Source organism: Chanos chanos, chromosome 7 (genome assembly GCF_902362185.1).
Source record: "Chanos chanos chromosome 7, fChaCha1.1, whole genome shotgun sequence".
NCBI classification, from domain to species: domain Eukaryota; kingdom Metazoa; phylum Chordata; class Actinopteri; order Gonorynchiformes; family Chanidae; genus Chanos; species Chanos chanos.
The window spans coordinates 27,889,456-27,907,989 of record NC_044501.1 but is presented as its reverse complement, the minus strand read 5'-3'; the positions used below and the strand labels follow the sequence as shown (position 1 = coordinate 27,907,989).

General features: G+C 44.9%; 1 protein-coding gene across 1 annotated transcript in view; it reads right to left on the bottom strand.

The window, feature by feature from the left end:
- si:ch73-335l21.1 (insulin receptor substrate 1-B) overlaps nt 1-17,671 on the bottom strand; it is a 41,395-nt gene extending 23,724 nt beyond the window's left edge. Inside the window, exons 1-2 of the mRNA XM_030780175.1 lie at nt 16,925-17,671; nt 2,663-6,022 (exon numbers count right to left, since the gene is read on the bottom strand). Of these exons, the coding sequence (XP_030636035.1) occupies nt 2,663-6,022; nt 16,925-17,273 (3,709 nt within the window). The 5' untranslated portion in view covers nt 17,274-17,671. The remainder of the gene's footprint in view (nt 1-2,662; nt 6,023-16,924) is intronic.
- Between the last annotated feature and the right edge of the window lie 863 nt (nt 17,672-18,534).

Here is an 18,534-nt window from a genome sequence, read left to right as displayed (position 1 = left end):
GCCACTTTGACTTCACCTCACTTCAACCCTCCCTCCCCCGCCCTCCCTCCGACTCCTCAGGTTTGAGTACACAGTCCTGAGTACAGTAGCTTTCTCCATGGCTGAATGCTCTCTCTCAAGTGGAAGTATTTAATGTGGCCCCCGCCAACACCCCCACCCCTCCCCCCACGTGCCCGACTGTACCCACCGCTAACCAGACTGCTCCAGAGAGCACGTGGCGCCGCTACTCTGAAGGCCTGGATTTGTGCCGATAGTCATGGGCATGCTGCTGCTAAAGAGTGTGTGTGTGTGTGTGTGTGTGTATGGTTAAGTGTGTGTGTGTGTTTATGTAGGAGTATGTGAGAGAGCGCTACATTTTTATGAAGAGAGAGGGTATGACTGTATGAGCTGATAAAATGTGTGTCAGCGATGACAGCTCTGTGGTTTGAATTATTGAAGCAACAGGATTTACTTAAGCATTAAATATAAGCAATGATAGTAACACCTCTCCACACATATTAACACTATATTACTCCACTAAACACCATTTATTCTACGAAATCATTTGTTTAATGCCACTTTGCAAACATCCCTGCCTATGATGTTACTCAAAGCTTAAAAATAGCTTAGTTCCAATATAGTTTAAAAAGAAATGAATCAGTTTAATTTAATTTCCCTCTCTACAGCAAGAGCGTGAAAGTCCTGTTTAATTAATGCTGAAGCATTAGCCACTTTCCACACATCTGACAACCTGTTTAACTGGAGTTGTAGCCATTAAATGTCAGTTAGAGGAATCATAATTGTTGACCATTTCTTAGTATCTCTCTATTTCTCTGTCTCTTACTGACTTTGGTTCTACTGTATATGGTGAGTTATTAACGAATAATGAGACAAGCTGGTCTAATGGCCTCACTTTTCTCACATATTTTAGCCATTAGGCTGTCTTACAACCTCTCCACCATCTGTCTGTCTCACAGACTGTCTCCTTCTCCCACTCCATCTTTCTCACTCTCTTACACTCTCTTCTCTTACAAATGCACACGCGACCCCCCATTGCCCAACCACCAAATTCAAGGATGTCGATCCCTTTGCACTCAGTTCATTTCTCTGCCTCTCTCTCTCTCTCTCTCTCTCTGCATCTTTCTCTTCTCTCTCTTTCTTACTTGCAGCAAATAGGCAAGAGGGGACTTTCCTTGTTCTTCCAAAATCTATTTTTATCCACCCTCTCCCCCTCTGCTGGGACGGAGATGTTTTTAAAAACAGAATAAAGAAAGAGTGGTGGAGCGATGCGTTCAGACTCATTGGAGCTGAAACACACACACGCACGCACACACGCACACACACACACACACGCATACGCACACATGCGCACACACACGCACACACACACACACACACACACACACACACACAGAGCTCCAAGAGCTCCAGTCTGAGAGTACAGGCCGAACAAAAGAATCATTTATTACGTGCAGAAGAGGGAGGGGGGGTGTCTGTGTGATGCCAGTGCCGGGCCTGGCCCACCCTCAACATTCACAGCCAACGTGTTACATTCCCTCCCGTGCCACAGCCACACTTACGCCTCCTTGTGAAAAAACTTACTAGCTCATGGCTGTGAAGAGTTTAGCCTGCTCCCTACGCCACACACTGCTTGTCTTAACACATACTGATTTTTTATTTTTTTATTTTTCACAGCTTAGACTTTTTAAGCTGAATTATATGTCAAAACCTAATTCAAATCAACAATAACTGAAATAGGTAAGGCTACATGACTCTAAAGTAATAAAGGCATGGGAGAGCACTGGCAAACACACACACAAATTTTTGAGGTTGTTATTCAATACAAACTCTTCTCATTCCTTTGAACTAAACAAAAATGTAATTCAAAGTCATAAATATGCAGCAAACACTTCATGATCCAGTGGAGGATGCCAATCTATTCATATAGACACTCTAATCCAAATATAAATAAACTACTGACATTAGTCTACCACAGGACTTTAAAAGTGTTCCATAACAATTCATACAAAGTGAATTCAAGTGCCTTTAAAATGGAATTCAAGAAGCCTGTAATGTAGACAAAACAAAGGCTGCAGACAAAACCGATGATTATGAGATTTGCCATGGAGAACTTTCCATTGCTTTTTTCTTGGGGTGAGGATTGAGTCAAACAGGCAGTGCCAGGCAGACTGGTGTCTCCAGACCACAAGGGCACCAGGTGGACATGAATATGAGACTGCCAGATTTGCTGCCTCATAAAAGTACATAAAGGAAAAGACTGTGCATTTTAGGTTTGCCAGACAGACAGGTTCCAGAAGGATCAGGAGCTTAAGGTGCACAGGTCAATGACACAAGCAGTTTTGACAAAAGTAAATATACACAGCTCATCTGCTCAATAGCTTACTGTGACGTCTATGCCATGGCAACATACTGCATGTGTGATGAATGAAAACAAGGTTATAATCAACTGCACGAACCATAAAATACTTCCACAAGCTATCATTATGTCTCCTGACAGTTTATGTCAGAAACAAAAATTTATGTTTTGTGTAACCTTTTTTTGTCAGTGTATATGATCTCAATGTAGTTGTTTTTAAGTTAAACTGACATTGGAAACAATGTCTCACACATGGTAATAAACACAGGTGGGGACTAAAACAAGACAGAACAGGAAGGTTCCTACCTGTACCATCTTTGCCTCCGTTCTGCGTCCGAAGCTCCTCAGACTTGTAGAAGTCGATGCTGGCGTAAGTGTTGAGGTTTGAGGTTCCACTGATACCCCCACTAGTTCCAGAGCCAACTCCTGCAGACCCTCCACCCAGGACGGAAAACAAGCGAGATGGGTTTTGCAGAGTGGTTGCTTGTCCGTCAAGAGGAGGGTGAGGACTCTCCTTGTTAACCAAATCTAAGTCTATGTAGTTCAGGCCTTGCTCCACAGATGTAGTCTGGGCAGAAGGTTGACTTGCTGGAACATCTGGAGAAGAACCATTTCCCCAGAGAATCCCGTCAAAACCGAGACGTCGTGCCACAACTTGGGCGTGTTCAGGGAACATGCAGGAGGAGGTGGACAAGGAACAAGTGGGGATGGAGGAGGGAGCCAGGAACGTCTCAGAGCAGTGCCTCCGACGACCTTGTGGATCTGCCCTGATGACCTTGGCCCCATGGTCGGGGTTTGGGCTGACCTTAGCCAGCGGAAAGTCAAGCCCCATCCCAATGCTCATGGCTGGGCCACCGGTCTTGGGCCGGTCGGGTGAGGGCGCTTTAGGTGAGGAACCAGTTGTGGTGCCTGAGGTCAGACTGAAGGCCATCTCTGTGTAGTCTGCACGTGCTGTTGGGGAATCTGCAGTCTGGGGGGTTGATGTTTGCCTGTCCTTCCTCTGCCCTATTTCGGCCTCTGGCTCTTCCTCATTTTGAGGGATTGCAGCGCACTCACCCCGGGCTTTATGGGCGACAGCAGGAGGGGTTGTAGGGGAGGGAAAAGAGGGATAACTCAGTAGGGTGAGGGATTGAGGAGATGGGGATGGTGACGGTCCAAGTTCCATGTTAACGTACTCGGACGCAGCTGAAGGAGAGACGGGCGTTGAAGGACTTTGAGATAGGGCCAAGAATCCAGCCACACAGGATGTGGGCCTGGGCAAAGGTCGGTGTACACTTGCGGGAAGAAAGTCGCCCTGCTTGAGCCCTCTGGCTCCTCCTCCTCCTCCTTTGAAGTTCCTTTCACCCTTGAACTCGATGCTAACATACTCCCCTGGACTCTTTGGTTCAGGTGGGAGGGGGGACTCACGTACCCTGGGCAGGGTGTTGGCTTTGGAAACATCAACAAATAGGCTGAGAGGCCGACTCCGCTGCCCTTGCTGGCCCTGTTTCAAGCCTGCCGAACTTCTCCTTTGCTGCAGTGCCCTGCTGTCTTTGACCCATGTGCCTGCTGCAGTGGGAGTCTGAGTGGGTTTCTCTTCACCTTCACCCAAGCTTTCACTGCTGGCTGAACTGGAAGAATAGGACGAAGAGGAGAGAGATAAGTGTCGGCCAGATGTGGCTCCAGGTGCTTGTTCCTGCCGCTGGGTAGGACTGTTACCCTGTCCCCGTCCTACGGTCACACCCCTCTCACCACTGACTCCAGGTCGTTTTCCCCGTCCCTGGCCTTCCTCAAAGTGCTTTGGGGGGTTGTGTTTGTAGGAACGGGGCAATGAGTAGTAAGAATACACCATTTTTGGAGCAGGCTGTTGGGAGTACTGGTCAGAAAGGGTGAGGGCCTCAGGAGGCGGAGGGGTGCTGTTTGCGGAGCGAGCACTGATGGGCGACATGTTCATATAGTCGCTGCCTGCTCGGCTGTCTGCGCTGCTGCTGCCCATCCAAGAAGTCGGGACTCCGCGCTGGTCTGGAGAGCAGCTACTGTTGGGTGACATCATCATGTAGCCATCAGAGCCGGAAGGTGGCAGCTTGATCTGCTGGGGCGGTGAGACACTACTGTTAGGCGTCATGGCCATGTAGTCATCGGTAGTCTTGGCGTCAGAGTCAGACACAGCCACGGAAAGGGAGTGAGAGAGGGAGACAGGAGAGGCGGTTACTCCCGGCAACATGGACATGTACCCATTGTCCACTGTGCTGCTGCTTCCAGTTCCAAGGACCGCTGCTGATCCACCCATCCCAACAGCTGCTGCTTCGCTTTTTAACTCAGCAGCCACGTCAAGGTATCCGCTGCCGTTTGGACCTACTCCTGAATCACGGCGTGAGCTAAACGACTCTCGGCTGGTGCTGCGGGACATAACAGCATAGTCGTCCTCCTCACCATTTTCCTCACCTCCCCTGCGCAGTGGGGCAAGTCTCTCAAGAGCCATGGGGGGCAAGGAGGCCCTCTTGCTTAGCAGCCGACGTTCAGCCTCGCACTCTCGGCTGGAGGAGCGTCGCAATACCCTCCTCGTTGGTGGTAGTGAGTTCTGTGTGGGCATGGCATTCAATGTCCCTCTCTGGCCCATCAAAATATAGTTGGCAGCCTCATCTCCTGGAGGCTGTGTGCCAAGGCTGCTGGCAGAATCAGGCTGAATTGTTGAGGTGAGCAGTGTGGGCTCCCCCGGGCTTGAGCCATACTCATCTGAAGATCCATAGTCGCTAAGGGAACCTGAGACAGAATGCTGACGGAGGGGCAGTCGGCTGTAAGCCCCTGCACCTCCACTTGCCCCTCCTCCAGCTGCTAAATTCCCAAACTCTGAACCATGCCCTGAAGTGGTGGAGGTATTGGGGGTTGTAGAGGGGGCAGGGGTGGAGGTGGATCTCATCAGTGAGTGTTGAGCCTTGGCTGGTGTAGGAGCACGGACAGAGGTGCTCCTGAGGATTGGAGTATTGGTGCAGGAGCCATTTGGAGTTGGGCTAGAACTGGTCACTACACCTCCTGCTGCAGTACCTCCTCCACCCTCCTCGGTTTTTCCTCCATCACTGGAGGTCCGTGCCCGGGGGAAGCTGTGTCGAGGGGTGGGAGACGCATTAGTGCTGTTTCCTCCACCTCCTCCTATACCACCCGGTGGTTCAGTGCGCGGACGTCTCGTGAAGCCCACCTGACTGGGTGGGGGATTTGGATGGTGGCGTCGGGAGGGTACGCTAATGGGATTCGAGGCGGTAGTACCTCCTCCAGCACCAGCAGCAGCTGACTGTGACTTGCTACGCTGGCGGAACTCCTCGCTTAGCGCCTTCATGGCCTCAAGCAGGGTCTCGTGCATGTTCTGGGCCACCACAGAATCTTCCACCTGCATCCAGAACTCTCCGGGACCGGTCACAGCAGAGCGACCTACCTCTATAAAGAAGAAGTTCTCAGAGTGGCCACAACGCCGAACATTCATCAGCTGGAGCACGACGGCTGCTGCGTCAGAATTAAGCTTAACAAAGTTCACAGTCTTGTCTGTTAGGCAGAGCCGGTAGATTCCCACCAGGTTCTTGGCCTGACCCAAGCCTTTCGGCCAAACTTTGACTTGCCAGACTTCCTTGAAGGCGGGGCCAGGAGAGGGCACACCATACTCCCCGCCGCTGCCGCTGTCAGACAGTGCCTTACCTAGAGCAGAGCAAAAGGGGAAAAAAGGCAGTTAGCAATCAAACTACAAGGTTTTAACATTTAACACACCGAAATTCTGCAGAGAATTAAATAATTCACAAACCATAGCTAACTTCATATTATTCTGTTTCTGTTCATCAGGAGTATAACTGTGAAGCTTTCATTCTAATGACTCTAACTTTAACCCTAATGCTGTGACATGGATATCTGATAACGGCATGCTTTTTTCATTAACACCCATCTTATGACAGCTTGTGTTAAAGAGTCAGAGTGATGTATCCAACATATGAGACCATTACTATCAATGGATAATATTCTTTTTTTAAAAATGTTATTTTTCCAATATCATTGATCATTCAGAATAGGAGTGCACTAGCCTGCACATAGGCTATACAAAGTTGCTACATGTGTGAGTGCAGAAGGAAGAAATAAACACAAATGAGAGGGACAAAGATCACTGATAAAGAGACAAGGCAATAGGCCATTGTAAACACACTGCAAACTTTTACACCAGCATTAAGTACAGAGATGAGAATTATGCAAGTCAAGTGGAAAATGTCCCACAACCTAACACCATTACATAATGGGTTACATGCATGATATCTGCTAATTCAGCTTTTATGGCCAGCTAGAAAGCCACAAAAGTGCACAAAACCATCATTTTGTTCACTCTGTCACCAAGCAGAAGCCTCTTGAAATAACAGCCAGTCATGATAAGAGCAAACATGACCGTCACACTTCACCTGCAGTAGGGAGTGTTAGGTGAATGGGCCTGCATAAGCAGAGTGAATAAGGACAACACTGGCATTATGTAAGCTTTCCCGCCGATAATCACGCTTACAGAAATATTTTTCCTTGACAAGTACAAGCCATGACTGGCTTGACACCCCCCACCCCAAAATCAACAACCTTACCCCCTAAAAAAAAAAATGACGCTTACATGTTCAAACTCAACTACCCCCGAAATCCACTCTTTGCTTTCCAGATCCTCACACCTGCATGGAAATCCTCTGACAATTTCAAAGGCACTTTAGAGAATGATGACAATGAGAAATACAGTGAGGCGGGGGGGGGGAACAACTTAATTGCCTTCGCATATTTCAACTAAGCCTTCCAGCAAGATACCAGACATACAACCCATCTATCTTAAGGTACTCTCTATGAACCTTAAAGAACTCACTCAACCTTCGCTTCGGTTAGATTTGATGACTCATGATTGCACAAGTGTGTAGCTGGGTGTCTGTTACAGTGAACAAACAGAGCTCAAAGCACACACAATCCTAGAAGGCATGTGTGAGCACAAAAAGGTATTTTGCACACTTCCAATAGTTTGCCTGTACTTAACAGAATAATCTGGTGGAAAGATCCTTTCAATTAAGTTTTTTTTAAGGCTACGATTAACCACTGCGTAGACAGCTTGGGAACAAACTTAGCTTTCAGGAGGACTGGAAATCGAAAAATGAGGTGCAACCCGACTGATCTGCTTCCATCTTTATAAAAGAGCGACAAATGAATTGCCCTATCCCCCAAAGCTTTGCTCTCCTAAACCCTGTCCCAGCATGTATGAGAAGTCCTTCACTGCCCCCCCCCCAACTCCCCTTTACTTTTATAATTTCCTTATATGAAAGGTATAAAACGATCTGAAAATGGTTGCATACATTAGCAACAAAATGTAATAGGATAGTTAACCCTGAATCGCCACTGTCGTTTTGGACTTATTTGAAACATAGCCTTTGGACTCCTCAAGCAAACATCTGAAACCACTTTAGAGCTTCACGTCAAACTCTGGAGAGTTCACCAAGGTTTATTACAAAAACTTTTCAATGGAGAGGTGTATTTTACCCCACGGACACTTATTTCATCCTTTTTCACTTCCCACATTTGAATCAAACTCTTCAAAGTGTGCCAATCTAGGAAATGGCTCTAACTGTCTGATTGGCTGTGTCTGACAACGTTACTCTCCCCCAATGACAATTCCCCTACTCTTTTCACACACTGTCTTCATTTGCATGGTCATTAAACAATGCATTCTCTTGTTCTACTGCAGGTATTTAAGTGACTAAAAGACTCTGTCTTTGTTATTAATGATTGACATGTGATGAAGCTTTTGATGAGCTAAAGAGACTCTCTCCTGGGCAGTTTTTCGGGACGTCTTTCTTTTTCCTCAACGTAGAGGGTAAACCACCATAGAACAAGCCCCGTTGTACCCACACAAACCCAAAGAACACCCATCCATCCTCCTGCTGCAACTTGTTGGTTTGAGGCTACGTTTCAGTGTAAAGAAAACATTTAAATGTGTAACTTGCATTTATACAGCCTGAGACATTTCATGATTCATGTCTAAATGTGTGCTGCTCTTTCAGTATCTCTTTTATTCAGTCTTATCTATGTACCGTGTAGCTAACTGAGTGAGAGCTTCACTGTTATTCTAGCTAGACCCATTTAAATTATTTTTTAAATGTCACATAATATAGTACCACTCATAAGGAGGCTAGAGATAGAGAGAGTGAGAGAAAAAAAAGGGAGATGATGAATTACTTGTACAAACTGCACATTATAATCAGCTGAAGAGTGTGGTGTGATGTGGAGGTGGGAGGGGCTCGGTAAGCAAGAGAGCTGTGTTTGTGTTTAGTCTGCTGCAAGTTCTGATGTAGCTCATGTGAAATGAATTGTCCCAGTAGTTAGGTTTAAGTGTGTATTTTTTTTTTTTGCATGTGTACGTTGTGTTCGTTCCCCTTCCCAGTGTCTTCCACAAATATGAATTGAATCACAACCATATGTTCGGGAAACACACCACAGCACGCACACGCAAGAGGACGGCTTCGTCTGGGTCCTGACTAACGTTTCCGCTACCGCTTCCAGGGCTTTTCAGTTGTGGTAAAGAAACAAACTTCAATGTGTGTGTTCTCTTACCCTTTTTTTGTTGTTTTTGTTCCATACTAAGAGATGAGCCGTTGCTTACGCATGCCAGTTTGAGAGTGTTGCGTTGAGAGCGTGTGTGTGTGTGTGTGTGTGTGTGTGTGTGTGTGTACGCGCGCAGAGCTTCGCTGGCCCAAGAGTTTGACGTTAAAACCTCAGGTTGTTTGTGTGTGGCTGAGAGAGGTTTCTACCCTGCATTAGATGAGTCATAGAATCAAAGCCACACATGACTATTTAATGGCCAACAGTGTGAGTTGCCTACTCTCCTGAACACTGCTTTCAGAAGCCAAGAACGTCAGGGCAATGCTTTTAAAAGAAGAAAAGGTGATGGATGAGGAGAGAGAGAGAGAGAGAGAGAGAGAGCAGGAAAGAAAGAAGAAAAAAAGAAAGAATGAAAGAAAGAGGAGAGGAAGAAGGGAAGAAGGAATGAAAGAACGAGGAAAGAAAGAAAGAAAAAAGAAAGAAAGAGAGAAAATAAGGAAGGAGGAAGGAAGGAAGGAAAGAAAGAAAGAAAGAAAGAAAGAAAGAAAGAAAGAAAGAAAGAAAGAAAGAAAGAACAGACATTTGTTGTGTGGAACAACACAAGTAGGATTCGTGTGCCAACCTTTTTACACATGTACATGTCTGCTTCTCACCATGCTCTCTCTCTTAAAATAAGAATCCCCTAAAACTATGACCCGTTTTAATGGACTCGCGCTTCAGTTCAGTTTAACGTAAGCGCATACCACTTCAACCTGCCAAACGCCCACAGAGCTCCCTTTGATCTGAGAACAGTGTGTACCACAAGTAGTCCCCACTATGCAGAATACTCCTTTAATTACAGAGACCCTCGGAACACAACTATTCTCAGCCTGAGCACAGACTCTGGGGGAGAATCACAGCTCATTGTTTTAAATTAGGAATAGCCTCCTCTTCTCTAACCCTTACTTTACCACTGAAGGTTGGTTTGAGGGACAGTGACTGGATAAATGTGAACTGTTTGGTTATCTAGGTGACACACAGCGTAAGAGCTTTAATGAAGCTAGTGTTTTCAAACAAACATGATTACGTGATGCAACACACACACACGCACGCAGACACACACGTGCGTACACACACGCGCGCACAGAAAGGAGACTGTAAGCATAACAATAAGTGTTTGTTTGCATGGATGATGCCCTGAACAAAACAAGTAAACAGGAAAAAAAACTAATTACACTGATTTAGTGATGTTATAGTAAACACTTCAGGTTTATTCATTTAAGCAAAGGTCAGTACAGCTTAATCTCTCTGTTCTAGATGAAACACACCCTCTTTGCCCTCTCTCTCTCTCTCTCCCTTTTGCTCTCACACACACACACACACACACACACACACACATCACTTCACTCCTATGTAGTTAATTTGCCCCTGGTCCTCTGCCAGGACCCTCCACTGTTCAAAACCTTAGTAAGCACTAGATCACCAACAGATTAAATATACAATTGGCCCTCCATGTGGGCTAGTTTCTGCTGCTCATACACTGTGTTACCACTCTCTCTCTCTCTCTATCTATCTCTCTCCTTCTCCCTTATCATCTTACCCTGCTTTATGGCGGCTATAAGGTCTGTTTGCCATGCTCGGGGTTACTCTGGAATTGACAAAGCTGGTCATTACCCATACTGACAGACCGATTGTTATTTTGCACTCGCACACACACCCTGGTAAAACTAGGTCACACACACACTCACACACACATACATACATGCATAACAGGGTGGTGTAGTAGGGCAGGGCTTGCTACTGTGCACTGCACAGACAACGTACACACTGCTGGGGACATAAGGCCGCAAACATATGGAGCTGAAATGCCACCCAGGTGGGTGGAGGTATCGCTTAAGTGGCACCATAAAAGGGTTTGGAGACAGAGGCAATGAAGTCATATCTCTTGGTGGCGAACGGTTCTTGTGTAGGTTCTGTCACCAGTACCTTCACCACTTAAGTTATATCCCGTCAGAACTGTGAGCTGGATAACGTCGAAGTTTTTCCTGTTATCTTTACGCTGGGGGAGAAACACCGTTTTTAAATGCTGTTATGCAAAGTGCAAGTAATTGACGATTATTTTCTTGTTAATAATTCAGCCACGCTTGCAGCACAGCCCAAACACAACAAAGTAGCTAAAAATACCCTTTTGTGTTATAGTAATTGACCAGAATGCCACACAGTGAGAATGAATACATTAAAAATAATCACATGCACAGGACTATGAAAATCACTATGTTCAAACTTTAGCATTTAAAAAATAAATAGCAGCTTGTCTTGCACTGACCAGGTTGCAGCCACCCCCCCAAAAAAAAATCTGTTTTTGTTTCCAGTCTGGACTGTGAGCAGAACGCAATGTAACACACATGGCTTTTGCCAATGCTGCACAAAAGTGCAAAAAGAAAGACAAAAACGATAAACGCTCTTAAGACCAAGCTATGGCCTAAACTAGATCAAACCAGTTACACTTGCACTGGCGTAACAGATAGCTTGCGCGTGAAATCATCAAACCTTTACCCAAATCTGAGCCGTAATTCAAACCAAAACATTAATGCCCAGCAAAAATCCGACCCATAACTTAAACCAAAAACAGTAACGCGCAGCTTAAAAGCAAGCTGCACAGTTAGTTACGTTTGGCTTTATGCTGATTTATAGTATTTTTGGGGAGATCTGCTTACGCGCTTTGGGCTGTGTGTCACCTTACCTCAGCAGAGCCCAGGAGTGGGGGAGGGGAAGGGAGTGGAGGGTTTTGGGGGGTGGGGTGGGGGGGGGGGGGGGGGGGGCATGGTTATGTAAGAGTTGTTTTCGGTGTATCAAAAGAACACAGCCATAACAAATGTGTCTATAAACTGACAGTCTTGCTTAATTCTCTGCACAAAAAAGAAAACACACATACACACACAAAAACAAAACAAAACTCTTAGACACTGCTATGTAGAAAAGAGTTGCGAGGAATCACTCCAACCTTTTAGAAATGGAGAATCATATGGAACACGCTGTGCTAATCATTGATTTTTTTTTGGAAGAGATATATCATGAAGTCCACCCTGACTGATAAAGTGTGGACTGTTTGTACAAATGGTTCAGTGATTTAAATGGCTGTCAGTCCATATGGATCAAGCTCCAGCATGTCTCTCTTCGACATGTTAAGTCAATTAGAGAAAACGATCTGTTAGTAAAGGTGTTTCTGTAAAAAGTGACATTGGTGGAGAGCAGAGTCTGTGGGGTGGGGGTAAATAAGAATAACCAGTGAGGAGAGAAACAGCTGTGTGTGTGTGGGGGGGGGGGGGGCGTACCTTCTATCCAGAGTACATAAAACCTAGGATCTCCCAGCCCTTCCCTGGCCACCAAGTGTCTCTGTCTGTCTCACACCCCTACGCCCCCCCCCCCCCCCCCCCAAGTCAGGAGGAGAGGAACACACACACACACACACATCATGTCCACTAGATGATTTCACACATGTGGTTTGTGTTATCACAGCATGCACAGTCTCTCTCTCTCTCTCTGTCTCTCCCACACACACACACACACACACACAGACAGATGGACACAAAGACAGACACACACACTAGAGTTGGCAGTGTGACTGAAAGTCCCCCATTTGTGGCCATGACGATTGTATTAATGAGAGCTTTCCGGATGTGTAGTAGTCTTTCTGGTTTTACACCATGTGAGTACTCGTGTGTAGTTCACACTTTATTAAGCCCTGTGTGTGAGAGGTGAAAGACAGCAATGAAAGAAACAAGGCCCTGCTGTTTACACATTCTATAGAGACATGACAGTGAGAAAATGTGTTTGACACACACACACCAAATATGAATAGATAACCAAGCAGAACAGTTAATGTTCACATGCGTTTGCCTCAACATCTTTTTTTTTATTATTTATTTATCTTCCAAATGAAAAATCAATAAAGTACAATACCCAGTATTATTCTCTTCCCTCTGCTTGTTTTTAAAAGGTTACAACTGGACGTATTAAAAACGTTTCACGCAGATGAACTCAACAACCTGCGTCTCATTCACAGGCAATTATAATCGGCTTAAGAATTAAATTCCCGCTCCATTTGATCTGATGAATGATTCTCGTACAGCCCGACAATGAAAGAGGAAAAATTTCGAGTAGGGACAGGACAAGGGAACTTGTGTAAACAGTTTATATATCATTAGATCTCACAGGCATGCCTTACGAAAAAGCCACTGCTCAAAGCTCTGAAAAAAACAAAAACAAGGCTGTGTTCCTTGTGAGAAAATGAGTGTATGCAGATGAACTGTTCTGCGTGTCTATGTTCGACACACTTGGAAAATAAAACTAAACGTGATCTATTACATGGCCAAAACACAATGCGGAAAATGTTCTCTTAAAGGAAGATGTCTAGAGCAGTAAGAAATGTACAGGAAAGTTATGCAAAGGGAAGAAATACACTGCACTAGCAATAAGCACAGGCCTGTATTCTCCAAACTGCTGTAATAGATACACACAAGCGCACGCGCGCACGCGCACACACACACACACACACACAGCCACAGTTACATAAGGCCGCTGATTTTGACACAACCTTCCCAGAGTTAGACCGTTAGACACGGGCATTGGGCTACATTAAGGACATACTATAAGGAGGTTTAGGCTTAAAGGCGGTAGTCATGAAGCCGGACGCTGGTGCACTGTGAGCCGGCTAATTGCTGTGGATTTAGTGGTTAAAATAGGAGAGTGGCCCTGTCTCTAACTGTATCAGTCTCCCAGAGACAATAATTACCAACACGTTAAGGAGATGAGCAGGGCTTTAAGGAGTTTAACCTTTAATCAGGACCTGCCACCAGAACGATGAAGATTACTCCCACCCACACACGCAGACGCAAATAAATACAAACACACACACACACACCACGCCACACACACACAGAGCAATGTACAGTCTTTCAGACACAAACACACATATTCAGACAGACAGACAGACAGACAGACTGACAAACAGATAGAGACAGAGAGAGAAAGAGAGAGAAGCAGCTGGACCCTGGCACTTGAATAAACTTTCACACACAGACACAAAGTCCTACATAAATACAAACACAACACACACAAGCACGCACACACACAGACACACAAACACAGATAGACACACACACAGTCCTCGATCGTGGCAATGCAGAGTAATGTTGCGTTGTAAAGTATGACATTATTAAAACAAAATCTTTGATGAATATTGCCCCTTCCGTAAACAAAAGCACATAATTCAGCTACACACCAGGTCTAGTGTCTTGGGTCCCAACTAGCGCACATGCTTTGATACCCAAAAGCTGCTTGTCATTAGAATTTAAAATAAGAAAAAAAAACTGCATTGAACCGTTCTTAGGCAAATTTTCCAGACATTTCCTTGGGTGACGACATGAGATATCTATAAAATATGAGAGCTGTGGAACATTACACTCAGATTTCTGTCCAGTGACCAGTGGTGATTCTCTTTGCCTGGACCCTGTTCTACTGACTACTACCAGCTGTGCAAATACAGCAAACTGGAATAGCTGTACGCGGCGGCTGCTTCGTGTTTGTTCCATCAGGCCTGGCTGCAGTGAGCGGAGAGACTCCTGGGCTTCTCTCTCGCGGAGTTTCCCCGAACCCTTCTTTCATTGGAGGAGGGGGGGGGGGGCGCCCATTGAAGAATGTATTTGCACGTTGTCAGACGCTTTTTGTGACAGTGCTTGCGATGGCCGTTAATCACGTGAGTTTGCGGAATGTGAGCAGATTCTTATTCCCACTCTGAGAGCGTGAGTTGCCCTCAGCTAATTCAGCTGTACTGTTCTTGGATTTTGCCGTTTTTCTGACTTTTTCCACAGCCCCCGAACCCCCATTCAATAATTTATCGTGCACTCCATTTCAAAATTAACACTGGGCGGCATTACTCAGCTGAAATTACAGAGTGCAATTTCCAAAACAGTCATCAACGGAAAATATTTGTGTGTATCCACTCTCGTTCCAATAACCCAAACGCTCCTTGGGCACAGAGAGCCTGAATAGTTTCGCCCCGGGATGGCGCAGCACATGTCTGAGTTTTGGATTACACCATAAACTCTGATTACTGGGTGAACAACGGTATCTCTAGTCTATATGAGTCGGACCATATAGTTTCATTCCTGGTCGTGCACCAATAGCGATAGAGTAGCTCTATTTGTAAATTATTAGTGGGGTAAGAGCGTTTTTATGCAAATGAGTGGTCTGCGTCATAAACAGTCAAGACTCATTAAGAGTCAAGACTGAAAAAAACACGGAATGTAAGGATGAAAGGAGAGAAGAAAAAAAACGACAACGTGAAAATAAAAATGCCCAAGACAGATGTCACAATGTTTGACCATACAGTTGACAGTAATTTATTTTGTTTCCAACGCAGGGAAGTTTCTGGCTGCCAACGGGAAGTCTTGTCTCTCTCAATTTATATCTTACAACCAATCAACTTCTCATAAACTCGCGCACAAATACAGCGACGATGAATATGAGGGGATCGTTATTATTGGTTTTCAGATGATCTCCAACGCGTCATCCAATTATAACTGCCACGTTTGTGTTTCTCTAAGGGCAGAGACAATATAGGCACAAACCGATCGTACCAGACAGGGTTGGATTTCTTAATTCTTGTCTGTATACATCGGAGTTGCCGTAATCCATTTAAGGAGTTAGGGCTCTTTCTTATGTAATCCATGTCAGGTACTAACACCTCGAATTTAATTTTCGTTTGCCAAGATTACGTCACAGGCTGTTTCGTCATCGACGTCATCCTAAACGAGGGGACAAGACAAGCAGACTCACGGTCACTGCCCTTTCGCTGGTGTTTACTTTAGACAACGTAACATGTCAGCATCCATCAGTACTGTTGCCTTGTAATATTTCGTAGTACGTTAACGCTTTATTTCTTCAATTGTTCGTTGCACGAATATGCATAAATGATAGTATCCTGCTGACACGTGCGCGTGCTTTTTTGAAAGAGAGACGCACATGCAAAAATAATTGCGCTGTTCACAAGACGTCAGCGGAAACAAACAAGGAAAGCTCTAAATCGCGTGTTTTCTCCTAAAGAGCCTTAAGTTCGTTTTTCCCACTAGGATCAATGTCTAACAGATATTTGCTCATTCAGCAAAGCCGCGAGCACGCAAAGCAAACAGCAAAGAAAAAATGTTGAGTCCAACTGAGCACTGGCCTGAATTGACTTTGAGCAGGAGGGAGTTGTGTAAATCGGGCCCCACATTAGTCGCGTTTTACTGAGGGTGTTGACAAGTAAACTGGGTAAAAGCATGGGCATGAATTGCGTTTTTCCTCTCTCTCTGCAGCCTGAATTGAGCCTCTCAGTCGTAACTGTTCGTGCAGCTATTACTGGTGAGACGACATGATAACGTGTTCTTGTAAGAGTGGCGACTTGGATAAGGAGGCGATATAACTTCAACATGAGCTCTGCACCTCTTGCGTCGTACTCCGAACTGGAGCCTAGGAGCCCCCTTTACTTTCTCACAGAAACATGCAAAAAAAAAAAAAAACAGTTGTGGGACACCCGCTCTTAACTAAAATTCAGTTATGCAACTTTGAGTCAGATGTTGTTGGCCTCTCTCAGAGACATCGTAAATCTGTATTACGTGTTGGCCGACAAAGATAATCTTGCATATGAAAACGACTGGATTTATGTTGAAAAACTGTTTCTGATAAATAGAGAAGGTATGGCCACAAGCTGAGTGAGAAATGTGCTGGCGAGGGGGTACTTGCTTTCTTCAAAAGAAGGAAAAGAAAAACAAAGTGTGTTATTTAAACACTATGCATTCTCATGTATCAACAAGTATTAATCTGAGTATGGGTCTGGGAAATGGCATTTAATCTACCGTAAACAAGATTTGGACCAGTGTGATGTTTTGCCACGTTATCACATTATTTAGCTCCAGTAGCTATCCAGCATTGCTACTTAGCTCAATGCCAGAATTAGGCATATTGATTCTGGAGACTTACTTTTACATTGAAGCTCGACCATAGCCTGGAACCATTCGTCCTGATCCACCTCGTTATCCGCCGCGATTGCGAAGCTCTCTGACCGGGTGTAGAGTACTATCATGTGCTTGTTCTTCGAGTCGGCCCGTTTGTTTATGTTGAAACACGTTTCCAAAACCAGTGCTTTTTTCGGGACAGGCGCTTTGCCACGAAATTTCTTCTCGCTTTCGTAGTATTCCAGTCGGGCAGGGCCCCGTTCGGAGGCCGTCCGCAGAACGAAGTATCGCCGGTGCATGGATTTTTGCTTGCGGAGATAGCCGCTCTTCCGAACGTCCTCGAAGCTGAGTGGTTCGACTGTCTGGTTCTCCATTTTCTCCTTAGTTAACTTATTCTCGCGGGCTAGGGAGAAGTTTTCTCTTGCTCAAGAATTTTGAATAAACTGTCTAGCAATGGTGTTAAATAGATATACCGCCCCCTCTCTCCCTTCTATTAATAAAGGTACGCAAGGGAGAGAGGTTTCAGTATGTCTTTTTTTTCCCTTCCAAAAATAATATATAATTCAGTGTTGTTCTCCTCCAGTCAAAAAGCCCGAGCTATATCAGTAAGCAAAGCAAACTCTTGGCTGTGCATATAGACAGGCACATGCGGTGCTGTCTGCGAGAAACTGCTCTCCACTACGATTTAGGAGCTTTAGTACTTTAATCCCATTTACTGTACGATAGAGCGTGACAGCTCCCCCTCTACCTCTCCACTAAAGCCCAGCGCACACTGCTACTGTGAAGTCCTATCAGTCATTGGGCGTCCGTAGTGTTGTGTGTGTGTGTGTGAGTGAGTGAGAGAGGGAGAGGGGAGGGGGTAGCTTAGTAGGCTACACGAGGTTGTGTAGCAGAATCAGATTTCATTTGCACTTATTTCAAAGTTTTGCAGACCAAACATTCGCTGTCGTAAATAACATCTGATCAATCCATCCAGTTATGTGTGTCGATTAGTTAACAAGCCATGAATGATTGGTTTGCGTGGACAGTTGCGCGATAGAACGATGTCGAAATCTAGGATTATGGAAAAAATGAATCGAATGCATCACTTATAGCCTTCGATTGTCCTCTGGAAATTTGTCAAAATCGTCAATTTTACATTTTTTAACTTTACAACAGCACCACTGCAAAGCCTATCTGTCGAATAACAACATGCTGTGTTGTGAAATCAATTTCGTTAAATGTGTTTCTTAATAAAAAAAAAAAAAAAAAACTTTCAATAGAATTTACAACTTCCACTTGCTGAACTCAACTACCGAAGGGCTGTAGTACACTGTACTTTTGTATCAAGCGACACCTGGTGGAATGTTGTGGTAATTGCAGTGTCTTCATGACTTCGGAGGTCCTGGTTTTGCATTGCAGGCTAGTCTTGAAATAATGACAGCAGGATTCAGAATGAAGATAATGCATTTTATTTTATTCAACTGTTTGATAAGCAAACGATAAGGAGGTGCAATTATATTCTTCCACACAAAAATAGGTGGATGCGAATGCTATTTTTTAAAAAAATACTAGTGCATGAAATTCAAAAGCAGCAAAGTAAAAAATGTATGATCTCATAAAATTTAAAAATACACACACAAACAAATCAATTGC